This window comes from Lagenorhynchus albirostris, chromosome 1 (assembly GCF_949774975.1).
Source record: "Lagenorhynchus albirostris chromosome 1, mLagAlb1.1, whole genome shotgun sequence".
In the NCBI taxonomy this organism is placed as follows: Eukaryota; Metazoa; Chordata; class Mammalia; order Artiodactyla; family Delphinidae; genus Lagenorhynchus; species Lagenorhynchus albirostris.
Genome location: NC_083095.1, coordinates 114,419,248 through 114,439,009, shown reverse-complemented (window position 1 = coordinate 114,439,009; position 19,762 = coordinate 114,419,248). Strand labels below are relative to the sequence as shown.

General features: G+C 37.2%; 1 protein-coding gene across 1 annotated transcript in view; it reads left to right on the top strand.

Annotated features, from left to right (window-relative positions):
- PRTG (protogenin) overlaps nt 1-19,762 on the top strand; it is a 127,491-nt gene that overhangs the window by 42,586 nt on the left and 65,143 nt on the right. Inside the window, exons 3-8 of the mRNA XM_060164427.1 lie at nt 13,183-13,327; nt 15,051-15,184; nt 16,705-16,842; nt 17,106-17,264; nt 17,873-18,032; nt 18,842-19,089. Of these exons, the coding sequence (XP_060020410.1) occupies nt 13,183-13,327; nt 15,051-15,184; nt 16,705-16,842; nt 17,106-17,264; nt 17,873-18,032; nt 18,842-19,089 (984 nt within the window). The remainder of the gene's footprint in view (nt 1-13,182; nt 13,328-15,050; nt 15,185-16,704; nt 16,843-17,105; nt 17,265-17,872; nt 18,033-18,841; nt 19,090-19,762) is intronic.

Here is a 19,762-nt window from a genome sequence, read left to right as displayed (position 1 = left end):
TTTTAAGAATCCTATTTGACATAACAGAATGTGTTTATGAAGAATAAGTAGGGAATTCCCTGGCAGTCCAGTGGTTAGGACTTAGCGCTTTCACTGACGTGGGCCCAGGTTCAATCCATGCTCGGAGAACAGGCTGCACGTGCAAGCTGCCTGGTGAGGCCAAAAAAAAAAAAACAAAGTAACTTGCTCTGGGTTATACAGTAAGGAGTGATACAGCCAAAATTACGTTAATCTTCTCAGGGAGATAAGAGGCAGAGTTTTTTTGATGTAATTAAGGGGTAGGTGGTGATGTGGTTCACTGAGTTTACTTAGGAAACCTTTATCAAGTGCCTGTTGTATACAGGCCACTGTTCTAGCAATATACAGACGAGTAAGACATGTCTCTAAACTCAGGTAATTTACAGTTTAGGTTAAAAGTGACTGGGGACTTGAATAAATTGGAAGGGTAGAGCATTTCTGAAACTAATTCTTTTTTTTTTTTTTGGCGGTACAAGGGCCTTTCACTGTTGTGGCCTCTCCCGTTGCGGAGCACAGGCTCCAGACGTGCAGGCTCAGCGGCCATGGCTTACGGGCCCAGCCGCCTTGCGGCATGTGGGCTCTTCCCGGACTGGGGCACGAACCCGCGTCCCCTGCATCGGCAGGCGGACTCTCAACCACTGCGCCAGCAGGGAAGCCCCTGAAACCAATTCTTAATATGAGTTAAGAGAATTGTTGAACAGTACTGAGTGGCCCAGATGACAGTGGGGACTTGATGAGCTTTGTGTCATTCTTTCCAGACAAAGAAATTGCGTTTGGGGAGTGCCAAGTCTGGCATTTGCCAGGATAGGCTTGATAAAATATCAAAGAAGCAAAGAATTCTCAGATGTTATTAAAGGTATCTTTCAATATGAATACAGTAGGAATAGACAGAAAAATAATCTAGTCTGTGGGAAGTTTGCATATAGCAGCTATTTCTGAAAGTCCCTGTTCCCAACTTTGTTACAGAGTTTCCAGCCTTCATTTTGTTTATATTTATTTGGAAACATTTTGATTTAAACATTTCCTTTGAAAAGCAAATGTATACCTCTTAGCACCTGGTTGTCAGAATTGCCATAGATTCAAGCAGGATACTAAATTCACCAGAAGTCAGATAATAAACCACTTATACAATAGCTGTTGCATACTCAGTATGGATTTTAAAAAACAGGTCGATATGCAAGATGTAATGATCGCATTACATTATTTTTATTAAACAGATGAATTGTTTTCTGTAAAATAACTTTTAAAAAGTTCAGATAGCTTCTTGCCTAGTCTTAAGGCTATAATAAGTTTTCAACTTCTGTTTGAAACTTGTACCTTGGTTGATTTTTATCTCAGTAAGTAAAGCATCAGGTACCCTGGTTTGATTAAATGCTGGATCAGGTCTCTTGTTTACTTCCTGTTAGTTGCAGGTCAGTCTTCAAGTTTGAAGACTCAAAGTGAATTGAACCTGATGAGGTAACAAGTTATAACTATGTTTTGATTAGTAAATCCTGGAGTAGACAAATGCATGATTTGAAAGACCAGTTTCATAGAAATAAACTTTAAGCTGATATACATAAAACTCCATAACTAACTCTGAAATTGTGGACATTTGAGTGTTTGAGATAGAAATCTCGTTTCCTTGATGAGCTATTTGTAGATTTCTCCAGAGCTACTGATTGGTGACTTAGAGCCATGGAAACAGCACAGAAGTATTGGAACATGACTACTGGCTACTTAGGACTCCCCCAGGAGGGGTGGGGTGGTAGCAACTGGTATAGTCCTTGACCAGCTGAGGCCTCCAGATCCCCTGGCTGATGTGCAGTGTTAAGACCACCAGTGTAAACCCTGCGTTCAGGTTCTCACCAACTGAAGTTTTTTCTGTTTAGTGAAAGAATATTTTAAATGTAATTTACAAAAGAGAATTATGTTTTCTTACATTAGGGAATAGTTTGTGAACTTATTTTAAATTACTGGAAGGCTTGTCATTTCAGATTGTGTATTCATAATTTTTAGTTGGTTTTAACATCAACATGTATCAAGTATTTTATTCATTGCAACTTGTAAGAAGCATGAATGGCGCATTAGTTTAATATTACAGTCATACATTTCCAAGGTGGAAACATTAATATGTTGGTTTCTGATCAAATAAAAGTTGGGAGAACATTTTCTTCTTAGCATTTTTTTTTCCTCTTAGCGTTTTGATCCTTTTTTTTTCTGACTGTAAATCATAGAAGCAAATGATTAAGTAGACAGGTGAAGAGGTGGAAGTCACATATAAAATAGGCACTTACGTTTATTGTGTTTGCAAGGTTGTTTCTGAGGACGGGTGCATGTTTCTTGAGATCTTGTTTCTTGCCTATTTTATAGAGCTCTGGCCTCTTAACAGCACTGCTTTAATGACTTCTTGTGGGGCTCTTGGTTTATGTTAGCACTGACTGGGGAGGGAAGAAAGAGGTCAGGTTTCACGAGAAGGCTGTAGACTTGTAAAATCATACCTAACTGGCAGAAATGAAGTCGACATCAAGGAGAAATCAAGATTTGCATAAGAATACAAGATGTTTTTCCTTGTAAATAAGTACGGAATGTTTTGATAATGCTGAAAATAGTTTGTCTAAAGTTTTAGGGGGGACTTAAGACTCATTGTAAAGGATGTATTCATTTACTCAGTTTAACACCACACTTAAAAAAATTAAAATAGAAAAACAAATACTTGCCGAGAAACAAAGTTTAAGACTGTCATGATATATCATATTTTCTGAAGTTTCTAAGTTTTGATGCAAATTTTTAAGTAATTAATTTTTTTATTGAAAAGTGGGTTTTATTCAGATGGTTTTTTTCTCATCATTTTTCACATTGAAGGCACTGACTGTGGAGGGAATCAAGTATCCATAGATCATGGGTGATAGCTACCCAAAGAATGATAAGCTCAAAGTACTAAAAAGGCAGATAAAAATTAAGGATGAAGGATTTTTTTTTTTTTGGCCTCGTTGCGCAGCATGTGGGATCTTAGTTCCCTGACCAGAAATCAAGCCTATGCCCCCTGCAATGGAAGCATGGAGTCTTTACCACTGGACTGCCAGGGAAGTCCCAGGATGAGGGATTTTATCAGGTAGTGGAGCAATGGTAGAAAATTTATGCAGACTCTTCCTTCAGTCTATGCCCCGTAAGGCATATAAAATTTATTTTTAAATGTCATTAATTTTTCTTAATTATGTTGTTTTGTAGGAAAAAATATAAGTACAAAATACATAATTCCACAGCTAGAGATCCTCTTGTAATCTAGCCCCTTATTATTTCATCATTGAAGTAGGGGATTTTATCCTCTTCAAATAATTTATCTATTCACGTTAAAAATGGGAAAATTATTTCTGTTTCTTTACATTTAAAAAAACTGTATTTATTTATTTAGGCTGCATTGGGTCTTAGTTGTGGCATGCAGGATCTCCGTTGCGTCTTGTGGGACCTTTCATCGCGGCACTTGGGCTTCTCTCTCGTTGTGGCACACGGGCTCCAGAGTACATGGGTTTTATAGCTGCGGTATGCAGGCTCTCTAGTTGCGGCGCACGGGCTTAGTTGCCCCGACCATGCATTGAACTGCGTCCCCTGCATTGGAAGGCAGATTGTTAACCACTGGACCACCAGGGAAGTCCCTGTTTCTCTACACTTTATGTACCTTTATGTAAAAGCTACATAGTCTGGCTTAGTAGAAAGAAAAGAAACTTTAAAATCTTAGAGTACCTCTACCTTTGTTAGGGTTTTAAAATTTATTTTTACTGTATAGTGGTCACTAACATCCTTTGTTTGACTTTCTTTAAGTTATCGTTCTGAAAGCAAAACCAGTGTATTCATAGCAAGATATCCTATAACTATTAACTACTTCTGGTACCACTGCTAGGAGTTTACTAGGTGCCAAGCAGTGCCTTAGTACCTGCTTATATTATTGTGTGTGTGTGTGTGTGTACACACGTTTATGTATATATAATTTAATGTTATTCTTAAAATATTCTTATAAAGTATTATTATTATCCCCATTTTACTGGGGAATACTGAGGCATGGAGTTGGGTAACTTCTCAGGGGCACACAGCTCATGCATGCAAAGCTGTGATTCTAACCCAGATCTTTAGATTTTAATACCTGCACTCTTAACCTCAAGGCTATGCTGCTGCCCCACCTCCATAAATTATGCCCTGTATTGTACTGGACTTTTTCCTGATTTTCTTTAAACCAGCTAAGATTAAATTTTAGCATAGTTTTAATATCATTTACCTCAGTTTTCTAATGCCTTAATTTCTGTCATCAAGAAATGAAAATAAGTTAAGATTGGAAAAACAGTAAGCACTTTCTCCTAATCTCATTGCAACAGAGCCTCAGAAGTAGGAAATCCTTTTCTCCACTAATTTTACATGTTATACATTGTTATTTTTATAGGCCACTATTATAAAAACTCATGCATATCTTTCTTTAAATCTTAACCACAGCCTAACATGTGAACCATTAGTTTAAAAATCAGGATGGGGGGGCTTCCCTGGTGGTGCAGTGGTTGAGAGTCCGCCTGCCGATGCAGGGGACACGGGTTTGTGTCCCGGTCCGGGAAGATCCCACATGCCGCGGAGCGGCTGGGCCCGTGAGCCATGGCCGCTGGGGCTGCGCGTCCGGAGCCTGTGCTCCGCAACGGGAGAGGCCACAACAGTGAGAGGCCCGCATACCACAAAAAAAAAAAAAAAAAAATCAGGATGGGAACTTTCCTGGTAGTCCAGTGGTAAGGAATCCACATTCCAATGCACGGGATGCGGGTTCAATCCCTGGTCAGGGAACTAAGATCACACATGCTGTGGGGCAACTAAGCCCACACGCCACAACTAAGCTCGTGCACCACAATTACTGAGCTCGTACGCCTCAACGAGAGAGCCCACACGCCACAAACTACAGAGCACACGTGCCCTGAAGCCCTCACGCCACAACTAGAGAGAGAAAACCTGCACGCCACAACTAGAGATAAGCCCGAGAGCTGCAACGAAGAGACCGTGTGCCACAACAAAAGGTCCCACATGCCTCAACAAAAGATCCTGTGTGCTGCAACTAAGACCCGATGCAGCCCAAAAAAATAATAAATATTTTTAAAAATTAAAAATAAATAAAAATAAAAATCAGGATGAATAGATATTTGAAACTGTTGACATTATTAATCTCTGGCCTCATTTTATAGTTTCCCAGTCTTCCTTAGCATGGCCAGTTTCTTTTCGTTCTCATCAAATGAGGATCTGTGATGCAGATGCATCAGTCCATCCGATCTCTCTTCCTGCATTCTCTGTTCAGGCACCATAGTATACCCCAACCTTCCAGGTGTGTAGGCCGGAAACCTCAGAACCACTCGGGTCTTTCCTCCTGTTTCCCTTGAACACCTTGTGGCCACATCGTGTTGTTCAATGCACAGCATCTTTTGTATGTGCCCTGCCTTCCATTCCAGTCATCTCTGCCATCATTGAAACCCACAGCTGGTCTCTCCTCCTCTTTCTAACGGCCTTTTAACAGGTCTCCCTGCCTCTAAGCAGTATCTCTGTATAGGTATTTGACTGTTTGATGATCAAATGTACATGGGCTTAGAACTAGGAGAATAATAATAAAGGAATAGCTAATATTCCCATGAGGTAAACTAGTTTTTTTAAAATAGATTTAAAAGAAATGCTTGATTCCTCCACGGGTTCGATCCCTGGTCAGGGAAGATCCCACATGCTGCGGAGCAACTAAGCTCATGTGCCACAGTTACTGAGCCTGCGCTTGAGAGCCCACGAGCCACAACTACTGAGCCCGCCTGCCACAACTACTGAAGCCCGTGCACCTAGAGCCCGTGCTCTGCAACAAGAGAAGCCACCGCAATGAGAAGCCCGTGCACCACAATGAAGAGTAGCCCCTGCTCGCCACAACTAGAGAAAGCCTGTGCACAGCAATGAAGACCCAACGTTGTCAAAAATAAATAATAAATAAATAAAAGATCTAAAATACTTAAAAAGAAATACTTGATTCCTAAATAAATTTTAGACTGATTCAATTTACATGCATATATCTATATTTCCTATCTTTAACAGATTCCTAGAAATGGAAGTAATACTACTTGAGATGAGACCCATAGTTTCAAAATCCTAGTACACCAGAGTTTAAAGGTGTTATTTGTTTTGGAAATTTGGGAATTTAACACATATTCTTACCCAGCTAGAAAGCCAGTGCATATGAACCTCTATTTGAGCAGCAGAATTGCTTGGATGTAGAACCAGTAAGTTTTGCCTTCCACAGAAAGTTTGAGAATCTCAAGCTTTTACTGAGAGAATTCACATGGGATCTTTGGAGATTACCTGGATTCAGATCACACCCTCACCTCACTGGCTGCAGAACCTTAAGGAGGTTGCTAATCTCCTTGTGTCTCAGTTTCCTGAACTGACAACTAGGGTAATAATAGTTGTGAGGACTAAATAAACTAGAATATGTAATGTACTTAACTTGCTGCCTTGCAATAAAGTATATGTTAACCTATAGTTATTTCTGTCATCATTATAACCTCTGTTCTGTGCTTTCATAATATTCCATAATTTTCCTTCATAGCATTTATCACAGTTTGAAATTACTATATACTTGCATAGTCATTTAGTTAAATGCCTTTCTCCATTGCTAGACAAAGATCCCTGAGGGTAGAGCCTCTGTTAGTTTTGTTCATCATTGGATCCTTGACATCTTGAACATACTAGGCACTGAATAAACAATTGTTGCATGAATGAATTTAGAAGAGATTACTGTAGTCGAGAATTGTTCTAAAATAAGTGTGATTAAAATCCTTTTCTAGAATAGGGAGACAGTTAATCTGGCCCATTATTTTATGAATAATTGCTTGATTCAAAGCCTGTCAGCAAGGGTTAACTACACATTAAATGAATGGTTTGATTATAAAATAGTGAGATTGATATTAATATATGACTCATGGAGATTAACTTCTTTGTGTCAAAGTTACAATGTATACCTTTAATAGCATAAATACTCACTTTTTTATATAACTATTTTACACTGACTATTTAAATACTGTTGCATGCTTACCATATAAATAGTTTGGGAGTAATTGATGCCAGACTACTTCTTTCTTTGGTGAGGTGGGGTTGTTAAAAGCCTGCTGACAAATCTCATGTATTGAGAATGTACCCAGTGAAAAAGAGTTAAAAATACATCGTTAGTAGAAAGAAAGATATCAGTTCCTTTCGATGTAACAAAGATATATACGTACATTCAGTTTTGCTAGTAATTAGGCTAAGCAGTTTAAAGATTTAGAAGGAGGGTGACTAAGACAATGCTTTTGGACAGCATTTAAAATTGAATCACATTCTTTGTGAGATTGTGTTGTTCATGGTGGTTTTAGCAGTAATGGTTTGACTTACAAGAGCATTTGAATTGATACATGGAGGCCACTTACGAGTCAAATGCAGCCCATATCAAACACTGTTGTATGTCTGGAGGATGTTTGTGAAAGGGGAAGAGGGAAAATGAGAGCAGGGAGACCAGACAAGAGACTGTTATAGTGATTCCATTGAGATATGTTGGGACAGGGATACAGGAATGGGTTTAATATATGTTTAGGAGTTAAAATCAGTGGAAAGTGGTGATTGATGGAAGAGAGTGCAGGGTGAGTCGCTGCACAGTGGTGTGACCGACTGAGGTAGAGATACAGGCTGGGAGGAAAGAAGATGATTTCATTTGGGACACGATGAGTTTGAAGTACGTTTTATAACTTCCAGGTGAAGAAGTCCAGTAGACAGTAGGAGCCATGGGTATGAAGCTCTGAGCGTGGTGATCTAAGCTGGAGATGTATTCTGGGGACTCCGAAGCAACAGGCGGATGTAGTTGAAAACTGAAAGTGGATGAGATCACCCAAGGAGAATATGGAGAGAGAAAAGAACAGAGAACTCTAGAAGGGAGGGCAGGAGGAGGAAGGAGAGCCTCAGAGGGAGTGAGAGAAATAGGAGTGCACAGTGTCATAGACACTGTTTCAATAAAATAATAGGGGAAGAAGGCAGATTAGATGTTTGAGGCATCGCATCAGAGAGAAAGAAGGGGAGACAGCTAGAATTGACTATTCTTTAGGGAAGTTTTGATCATGGGGAAGAGAGAGAGTGGGTAGCTGCTCGAGGGGTTTGTGTTGTAAAGAGAGGCCTGGAGTTTTGTTCTCTTTGTGTTTTGAGTTTGGGAGAGAATCACTTTTAAAAAAAATATTCATTCATTCATTCATTCTGCTCTGGGTCTTAATTGCGGCACGCGGGATCTTCCCTGTGGCATGTGGGCTCTTAGTTGCGACACGCATGCGGGATCTAGTTCCCCACCAGGGATGGAACCCGGGACCCCTCTGCATTGGGAGCGCAGAGTCTTACCCACTGGACCACCAGGGAAGTCCTTAATCACTTTTATAAGCTGAAGGAAGGAGTCAGGAGAAGAAGATTTTAAATATGCAGGAGAGAGAAATAAAAAACACAGATATATCAGGTTCCCAGAGGCGAGGGCAGAGGAAGCGGGTGGCACCCAGATGGAGGAGTTACAAAAGGAAAAAAGGAACTTATTTTTAAGGTTGAGACATGTTTGCCTCTTTCTCTTCAGTCTCAGAGGTACTGATGAAAATCCCAAGGAATATCTGGCTTGATCTTCTCTGGGCAAAATCATTTTGCCAGCAGGTTGGTTCAGAAGAGACCAAGAAGTTAGACATGTTAAGTATAAAGGTGTTTTTGAGGATTAAAAAAAAAAAATCTTTATACAGTACTTGCTTCATAACTTGCTGAAAACCAGAGTGGGATCAAGAAATAGTCTTACTGGATGGATGTATTAATTAACCTTATTGTGGTTGTCATTTCCCAATATATACATGTATCAGACCTCAGACTTACACAGTGTTGTACACCTTAAACTTACACAATGCTATTTATCAATTATATCTCAATAAAGCTGGAAGGAGGGGGAAAGAAACTAGGTTAAAGATTGCCTAGGGCTGGGGTGGGGAGGGGGTGGAAAGATTAGGGAGTGATAACTGAAGGATATGGGATTTCTTTCTGAAGTGATGAAAATATTCTAGAATTGATTATGGGGATGGTCACAAGCTCTGTCAATATACCAAAATCCATCGAATTGTGTACTTTCAGTGGGTGAATTATGGAATGTAAATCACATGCAATGTGAATTATATCTCAGTAAAGTTGTTTCATATACACGCACACACACACACACACACACACACCACCAAAAGTAAATAAATATCCTTGCTGTATTATAGGATACATCCATTTATGTTTTAGTTCTCAGACTTTTGTGACTCCAAAGTTCTAGCCCATTTGACCTAAAGTGCAAAATTAGTTTAGTTTTTGTAGTAAAAAATGCTTATGGGTTTCATGGACTTATTTGTCTGGGAAAGAGAGGGAATTGCTCAAAGGTAGTGGTTCAGAGACATCATATTGTTTGGTTGATTAGATGAGATTCAGAGTGAAAACAACTCTCAAGTGCCTAAGTGGTTGGAGGGAAATTACTCAAGGTAACAGAGTGATTATATTGTTCTCAGTAATCACAGCACTGATAAAAAGTTGTATAATATATAAAAAGCCCTCACTATGTTGGTTTATTTAATCTTCATAAAAATCCTTTAAGAGAGGAGGGACAGATATTTGTCTCTAAAAATAATACACTGAAGTATGGGGGGCTCTTTAGAGTTATAGCAAACAAAATAATAAAAAGCATTATTTTCTTCTCATCCCAAGCCTTGGTATTTATACCTGGGAAACTCCCTACATTTCTGGTTACTTTGTTTAAAGACCTAATAGAATTGGAAAACAGTTTTTAAATTTCAGTTTAATTCAACAAGTATTGTTTTAGTGCCGAGTCTGTGCCATTCATTGACTTAAGGGATCCTGCAAAGAATATGGCCCACTACTCAGCCTCACTGAGCTCGGAGTGTAGAATGGGAGAAAGACTTGTGAATAAGTGACTATAATACTGTGGGATAAAAGTAGCAATAAAGGTCTTCATTTTACAGAAGTAGAGAAGAAGGTCAGGAACAGCTTCCCAAAGGTTCAGACAAGAGAGGCTTTAAATGATGATAGGATTTCACCAGCTGGACAAAGAGACCTAGGATATTTGAAAGAGAAGGAAAGCTCATATAAATGCTCAGAAGTGTGAAATAGGGTATATTCAGAGAATTAGAAATAGTTGTGTCTGTGGAACATAATTTCAAGTGGTTGAATACAAAGTGACAGAGTTTTGCAGGGACTAAATAATTCATCAGTAACACAAATCAAATTTGTATTTTATGACCATCACTCTGGAAGGTAACTCTGTTGTCAGGACAGATGTCACCTAAGACACTCCAGCAAGACTTCCAGGCAGTAGGTGATAAGGACCTGAATAAAAAAAGAGTACTATTAGGGATGGAGAGAAGTCAGATATGAGATGTATATTGATAGATAGAGATATGTCTCATATGTACGTGTATCAGATAAAACATACTGAATTAGGTGCTTGATTCATTGTAATGGGATAAAGGAAGAAGAAATTGTTCAAATAGATGGGGTTGGAGGAACTACTGCTTTATGAAGAAAAGTTAAACTATATTAGATATTTCAATCTGGGGAGGTAAATGCTGGGAAAGAGTAAGATAAAAATTCCCACTTTGAAGTCTGTAAATTGAATATAGATGGGATTATCCATGACAACTAAAGCTAAAGGTCATGTCCTCACACATGGAAAAAATAAATATGGAATCAAGAGCGATTAATAATTCATAAAGCAGGCATTAAACTTTTCAAAACTTAGGTCTTAATTCCCCCGAAATATGAATATATTCGACAAAAGTTTAGTTAATTAAATGAAAGATAAGCTTACTTTGTTATTTATAAATAGATTAATATTCTAGAAAGTGATTACAGAAGCAATTAAAAAGAAAAACTGTATTGATTTTGAGAGTTTGGTGTTCTTGAATAGTGATTCTTAAACATTTTAGTCTCAGTCTTTTTTTTTTTTGAGGTACGCAGGCCTTTCACTGTTGTGGCCTATCCCGTTGCGGAGCACAGGCTCCGGATGCGCAGCCCCAACGGCCATGGCTCACAGGCCCAGCTGCTCCGCGGCATGTGGGATCTTCCTGGACCGGGGCACGAACCCGTGTCCCCTGCATCAGCAGGCAGACTCTCAACCACTGAGCCAACAGGGAAGCCCAGTCTCACTCTTTATATGCTTAAAACTTCTTGAGGACCTCAAAGAGCTTTTATTTATATGGGTTATATCTATTGATACTTTATTATTAGAAATCGAAACTTAGAAATTTTAAAAATATTCATTAATTAATTTTGAAATTAAAACATTGATCAATTATATATTAACATACACATTTAATGAAAAATAACTATTTTCCAAAACATTTTAGTGAGAGGAGTGACATTGTTTTACATTTGCCCAAATCTCTTTAATTAGCTTAATAGAAGACAGCTGGATTCTCACACTGCATTAAGTCTGTTGCTTTGTCATCCATCATGTAGCTTCTGGAAACACTATATACTCAACAGAAATGAAAGTGAAAAAGGCAAAGGATGATTATCATAAAAATGCTTTTGACCTTGTGGGTCCACTGACAGCAGCAGTTTGAAAACCAGTGTTCTTAAAGAAGTAGGAATTTTCTGTTACCTACATAAATAAAGTATTAATTTACCCCCACTCCACCCTTCTTGGAAGTTGATACTCCTAAGAATATTTTCACTTTTATTCACTGACTTTGTTCCATACCTCTAAAGGCCCATGATTCATTTACAGATTAATGAAGTCAAGTCCAAGGCAGAGTTTGTTAGTCTTCTGTGACCTTTTACCCTTCCCAGTCTAATGAAGCATAAGGCATCTAGCCCTTATTCCTTCTATTTTTCTTCAGAATTTCTCATTTTATTGGTAAATTGTAAAGGCATATATATTTTTTGAACTGGAGTTTGAGGATGGAGAGTAAGACTATCATTGGGGCCCTTTCTTTATATCCTGGAAGACTTAGTAGAGGGAAGGCAAGCTACACTATAACCTGGAGTCTGGACTCCATCAAAATGTGAAACCATGGACATGATGACCAGTTCCTAGAGGCTTGTCTAGAATACTAAAGAAGAATTATCTAGAAAATATCAACACTTAAGACTTATTTAAGTCTAAAGATAGTCTCTCGAGTCTGTGTACCTTTTTATTCATCAGGCACATCATTTGTCTTCACTCTTTCCTCTCTCATTCTGCTCCAGCAATACCAACCTCATTTGATTCCAGACATGGAGTGACATGTCTGTCTAATAAGAACCAAGTCTCAGTTTTCATTATACCTGTAGAATCTCTCCATTCTCACTGCCACCACCCAGTTCTTTCATTTTGATTTAAAGAGCCTGTTGGTCTTTTGATTTAAGGCTCTTTTTCTTCAATCCATCCTATCTAACAATACCTGATTAATTTTTCCCAGACACTACTGTTTTCATGACACTCCTTTGCTCAAAACTTTTCAGTGAGGCCTTAATTTGTACCATGATACAAATCTGTTTTATCTCTACTCTCCTTCCACTTTTCCATGAACCCTTTATCTGATTTATTCTACAATAGTTAGTCCTGGCTGTTACCGTAGAATCTTGTGAACGCAGGCTGCACTTTTCTTACTTCTGTGCTTGCCTTCATGTTGCTCCTTTAACCTGGAATGTCCTTTTTTTCTCCTTCCATCTAAACCCAAAGGGTTCTTCAAACCTCAATTCACAACCAATCCCTGTAAAAGATTTTTACCTGACTAATCTGTCTTTATTGATCTCCCTCTCCTCTGAAATACAATAGTGTTTGAGATTTGTACTACACAGCTTAGTATATCATTACATACCATTGGTAATTGCTTATTTTTGTTTCAGTTATATTAATTTTTTTCTGAAATAGATCTGAGTTTCTTGAGAATTTCATTTTGGGAAAGACCAAACTCCTTTAGCTGGACAGCTGCCCAGTGGTATTTCTAAAATTATTCCTTAATTTCTCTTTGTGCTTGTTAAGTTGAGTTGGCCTTATGTCTGGGCAGGAGTTCAAGTTTGATAAATAATATCTAGCATAATGTTATTTCCAAGTATAGTATGGTAGTGCAGGTACTTATTCTGAATTTGACAAACTTTATCTTATAGCTATTTCTGCATTTGAAGTTCAGCCAATTTCTACTGAGGTCCAAGAAGGTGGAGTTGCTAGATTTGCATGCAAGATTTCATCAAACCCTCCTGCAGTCATAACGTGGGAATTAAATCGGACAACTCTACCTGTAACTATGGACAGGTAAATACAGCTTTTGTCTTTGAATATGATACAGGAATGACAAGGACTTCATCATAAAACTGTATATGGGGAAAGACCACTGTGGAGCTTATTTTCGTTTATGGTAACAATAACCAATTTCTTAAAGACATTTCAAACTTAGGCAAAGAATTAGATCATCAGTCTCTGGTACATGGGGCATAGTTCCTGGTTTTTTTGGTTCAGATCAGAATTCAGATACTCTACCTTAGTGCTTTGTTCCTTTCCTCAAACATCTTTTCCAATCATGGGACCACCTGAGTACCTGGATGGCAGCCCAAGGATTTAGGAAGCTGAATTACACTTTTAGTGCTGGGGATAATAGTGCTGGTGTAAGGGTCTCCCATATACGCAGTGGTGGTTGCCCACTTCCATCTCTGCCTTCTGCTTACCAACCCCCTCTACACTACATAGACACACACACACACGTGCACACGCTCGTGCGCATACACACACCTAGTGCTCTGAAGGTGGTCGGAGTTTAGGGGTCAACTCGGCAGCAGCTTCAAAAGTTTGATTCCAATCCTGATGAGTAGTAATATTCCTTAGGAGGCAAAAATCCCTTGCTGAAATGGTAGAGAGAACTAAGATGGACAAAGTTATTCAAGGAAGAGCTTAAAAAAAAAAAAACTTACATTCAGATATATCTTGGAGAGTACATAGATATTAATATGCAAAAAATCAGGTATTTGAAAAATATCATACTAAACTCTAGACCACCAGTTAACTATATGTAAGCTATAATGTCAAGTGAGATTCTGTGTAAAATTACACTGATAGATTTCACAAATCACATACAGCGGGGGTCCCCAACCCCCGGGCCATGGACCGTTACCTGCCCGTGGCCTGTTAGGAACCAGGCTGCACAGCAGGAGGTGAGCGGCAGGTGAGCAGCAAAGCTTCATCTGTATTTACAGCCGCTCCCCATGGCTCACATTACCGCCTGAGCTCCGTCTCCTGAGCAGCATTAAATTCCCATAGGAGCGCAAACCCTACTGTGAACGCACATGCGAGGGATATAGGTTGGACGTTCCTTATGAGAATCTACTGCCTGATGATATGAGGTGGAGCCGAGGTGGTGATGCTGGCACTGGGGAGCAGCTGCAAATACAGATTATCATTAGCAGAGAGGTTTGGCTCCACAGAGACCATAATAAATCAGTTGCCTGCAGACTCAATATCAGAACCCTATCAGTGGTAAGTGACAAGTTGCGTCTTACAGAGTAGACAGGACATAAGCAACACACTTCAGGTGTCACTGTCTCCCACCATCCCCAGATGGGTCCATCTAGTTGCAGGAAAACAAGCTCAGGGCTCCCACTGATTTTGCATTATGGTGTGTTGTATAATTATTTAATTATATATTACAATGTAATAATAATAGAAATAAAGCACACAATAAATGTAACGTGCTCGAATCATCCCTGGGGGGACCGGGAAAAAAATTGTCTTCCACGAAACCCATCCTTGGTGCCAAAAAGGTTGAGGACTGCTGAGGTACAGCGTAATTACTTATGTTTTAGAGAGTTGTAGTAACCCAAATGAAAACAATTGAATCAAGCTAATATTTTTAAAAGTCTTTAAAGTATTATTGCATCTGGCATTTTTAAAAGGTTGAGTATATGAATTCTTATCATAGAATATATGTTAAGATAAAATATAAAATCTACTACCGAGAGTTTAATCATCTTTCCTCTCATGACAGGGTAACTGCATTACCAACAGGAGTATTGCAGATCTATGATGTTGACCAAAAGGATGCTGGAAATTACCGTTGTGTTGCTGCTACTGTAGCCCACAGACGTAAAAGTATGGAGGCCTTGCTCACGGTGATTCCAGGTACCACACATAAGTTGATTTTTCAGTTTTTAATGAGACCAGCTATTAATTTGCCTTCTCTGGCTATAATAGTATACCATAAAGTAGTACTTAAATTACATTTAAATTTTATTGTGATCTATTTGGAAAATGATCATTTTTATCTATTTAAGCAACCTTCTTCTCAAACTAACTTGTTTTATATGTCAATGTCAACATCTTTAAGAAAGATTGAATTTTTGTTTTGTAAATACTTCATTTTTGTTTTTAAAATATAAAATAAAGAAACTCTCAAAAAAGAATAATAATCATCTATTTCCACTAAAATTGTCCATTGTCAATAAAAATACATTTGTTTCCAGTTTGGGTTTTTCTGTTTGTTGTTTTAAGAAAAATTATAATGTGCATTTGTAGAAATGATGCATGTTTTATTTTAAAGAGTAATGTCTGTAAAAGTAAAATAACTTTTTTTACATTAAACAGTGTAAAAAGTACAAAGATATATTTTAAAAATGTCCCTAGTTCCATATCCAGAGATTATCACTGTTAACATTAAGTGAACATAATTTCATATATTTTACCGTTCATAAATATAGTTAGAAGGGAAACTGGCTTGAGAGATGATATGAAGAAAGAAATATTTATTTTATTAAAATGGAATTATACATAGATGCTAGTTTTTTATTTTTAAATAATTAAATTTACTTGAATTTAGTGGAAGAAAACCAGACCTAAAGACATTGTTGAACTTCACATGAGTGTTTACTCTTCACAAGAGATATTACTTCCTAAAGATCCTTTAAGACTAAAAATTTTTTCACAGAAACATTGAGACTTAAATTAAATTTTTAATGCCATGTTTTAATTTTAGGTGGTATCTATTAGCTTCTTGGTATGAAGCATAAAGACAAAAGCACTCTCACACTTCTTTGTTCTCCCCACTGTCACATAAATTCCTAACAAGATTAGTGAAAGCATTAAGTCAGTGTTTGAACCTCAATTAAAAGTGGATGATACGGAAACAACCTAAGTGTCCATCAACCAGTGAATGGATAAATAAAATGTGTCTTATCCATTTAATTAAGTATTAATCTATTATTATTATTCAATAAAAGAAATGAAGTACTGGTACATGCTACAGCTTAGATCAACCTTGAACATTATGTTAAGTGAAAAGCCAGTCCCAAAAGACCACATAATGTATGGTTCCTTTTTTCTGAAATGTCTGGATTAGGCAAATCCAGAGACACAAAGTAGTTGTCAGGCTATGGGGAGAGGAGATTGGGGAGTGATTGCTGATGGGATGGAGTTTCTTTTTGGGGTGATGAAAATGTTTTAAAATTGATTATGGTAATAGTTGTATAACTCTGAAAGTTATTAACCATTGAATTATATACTTCAAATGGGTGAGCTATATCTCAATAAAGTTGTTTTTTAAAAAAGAAAATAGTTAAAAACTTCAGAATAGATATTTTAACTCATTTCATTCATTATATCTTATTTATAATTTTTTCTTATATCCTGCCTTTTCCATCTCAAAGGTAAGGAGTCTAAATCCTTCCACACACCAACCATTATAGCAGGTCCACAGAACATAACAACGTCTCTTCATCAGACTGTTGTTTTAGAATGTGCGGCCACAGGAAATCCCAAACCAATCATTTCTTGGAGCCGTCTTGGTAAGTCTTAGGAAAAAAAAAAAAGTCTTTTCCTTCAACTTTGTTCATACGGGTGAAACTGATAACATGTTTATTTTATATACAGCACACATGTTTGGCAATTATGTGGCTTTTAACTTTCTGGTATTTCAGTGTGTAGAGGAAAAGTTTTAACATAGAAAATTTTAGACGTTTTATGATAATGATTGTTTGAATAGTGATCTTTTGACAAATTTTAGATCACATGTTACATTGTTTTAACTGAACTGTTCTCTTTGAAATAGATCACAAGTCCATTGATGTCTTCAATACTCGGGTACTTGGAAATGGTAATCTCATGATATCTGACATCAGGCTGCAACACGCTGGAGTATATGTTTGTCGGGCCACTACCCCGGGCACACGCAACTTTACAGTTGCCATGGCAACTTTAACTGTATTAGGTATGTTTTCTTTCCTTCCGCAATCAGGAGAATCTTACATCTTAACATTTGCTGTTTTATCTCGTAACTTACTTCCACTTCTCTTGAATTTTGTAGTGTTGATATAAAATTGTAAACCAGTGATGAATTTTAGGAGGAAATTAAAGCCCTACGTTAAAATATAACTAGAATCACTCTGAAGTTACCATCCTGTTTGCTTTTATAACATTATGGTCCTTCTTAGTTAATTTAAGCTTCCTTTTTAATTTCCTTCTCACCCACCTACAAATTCATATACCCATTGACCAGTCTAAGATTTTAATGTATTGTCTCCATGCATTCACAAGTGGCTGTATATTGGGCTTGGTTAAGTTAGGATTATGGCACACATATTTTTAGTGTGTTTGTATAGATGGTGTCAACGGGGAAAGCCTGGGGAAAGTGGACATTAACTGAGCAATGCAGAGAAAAGACATCTGGAGAGATAGATAAATGTAGAGTGTAGACAGGAAGCTCAGAACGTTAAATATTTTCAGGGGTGGGACTTGCGTCACTTGCTGTACTCTTCCTTGACTCTATATCATTCCTGTTTGGACCACAAAAATATTTTCTTTTTTCTTTAAAAATAGCTCCTCCTTCATTTGTCGAATGGCCAGAAAGTTTAACGAGGCCTCGAGCTGGTACTGCTCGATTTGTATGTCAGGCAGAAGGAATCCCCTCACCCAAAATGTCATGGTTGAAAAACGGAAGGAAGATACATTCAAATGGTAGAATTAAAATGTACAACAGGTGGGCTAAGTCACTTTGCTACTATTTTAGATAAGATATAATGGCTTTAGAAATTCTTATGTGAAACAGTTATAGTTATAATATCAAATACCTAAATTATCCTGGTATTTTAAACTGAAGTAAAATCAATAAGAAATAAACTTGAGTGTAATATCAGCATGTCAGAAATCCTTTTGTATTTTATACGTGGATCGCGGAAGTGGTAGATTATAATGAAATGAATGTTGAAACAGTTCCCCAGACCTGGGTTCTGGTCCTGGTAAGCCACCAGCTAAGTTATTAGCAAGCACGTTAACCCTTTGGAGTCTCAGTTCCTTGTTCCATAAAGTGAGGAAGTTAGAAGGAAATAATTAAGTCTCTAAGAGTTCCTCCACAGTTCAAACTTCATGATTTTAAGAACTCATTTTTATTAGTATAAATATGAATCTTCTTGTATCACTCTTGTATGTTGAACAAAACTTTTGAACATTTTTGTTGACCTGAATTTTATGTAGCATTGCAATGTTACAGAAATTTAGATGCTACTACAGATTAATATACTTTCTTAATAAAAGCCAAATTTTAAAGAAGAGATTAAGCTGTCACCTAAAGCAAACAGGATTTGGATATCACAAGTACTTATTTATATAGACTCAGAAAATAAGAGTAATTTTAAGCAATTCATATAGTTTTTTTCATAGGGCTGGTCACACAGTTTTTTGTTCTTAATAACTTGTTTTTTAAAATTAAGAGTGCACTTAGTAATAGCTTAACTTTATTTTTATGTCATCCTTAGAATTTTCATTGAAATAATTTTTTTCTTTCCTCAGTAAATTGGTAATTAACCAGATTATTCCTGAAGATGATGCTATTTATCAGTGCATGGCTGAGAACAGCCAAGGATCTATTTTATCTAGAGCCAGACTGACTGTAGTAATGTCAGAAGACAGACCCAGTGCTCCCTATAACGTGCATGCTGAAACCATGTCAAGTTCAGCCATCCTTTTAGCTTGGGAGAGGCCGCTTTATAATTCAGACAAAGTCATCGCTTATTCTGTGCACTACATGAAAGCAGAAGGTAAGCAATTTGAGTACTGTTTATTTTTATGTGCTATTTACTGTCAGGGATTTGTTTTCAATATAAATGATGTCTCACATAATCCACAAAATATTTTTGAGGTTCTGTGGCATTTACCTCTTTTAATAAAGTAATTACTATATCACCTGTGTATAAATTTTTTGTTAAATTTTGTATTGTTGTGTACTTTATGTATATAAGTATAGTTTAAGATTTTCTGTTTAGAAATAAGTACCATCTCTGCATGCTAAAAGTTACAGAGTGGTGTACTTAGGAATTTCGTTTCAGCCGAGATGTAAATTCCTTCCCTAAGACTTAAATATATCAATTTAAGTATGCAGTTACATAGGAACAATGGTGTAACTGCTTAATAAAATAATAAGGTGAACTGTAGTCACTATAGCATGTTATTTTTAAAGGGGAAAGTAAACATTTTCAGATTCCCCGTAATAATGATTTTATATATTTTGATTATTTTTCTGAAATCTCATAGATCTTTCTAAAAACTGAGCAGGATACTCTTTATTGATATCTCATTTATTATGTAAAAGTAAATATCAAATCTTTCTTAAAATTTTTATTCAGTTCCATTTCTGGAATCTTTTTTATCCTCATATTTTCTTTTGGCAAAAATTTAGAGGAAAAACTAGTTATAAATCCTAGAGATTTCACT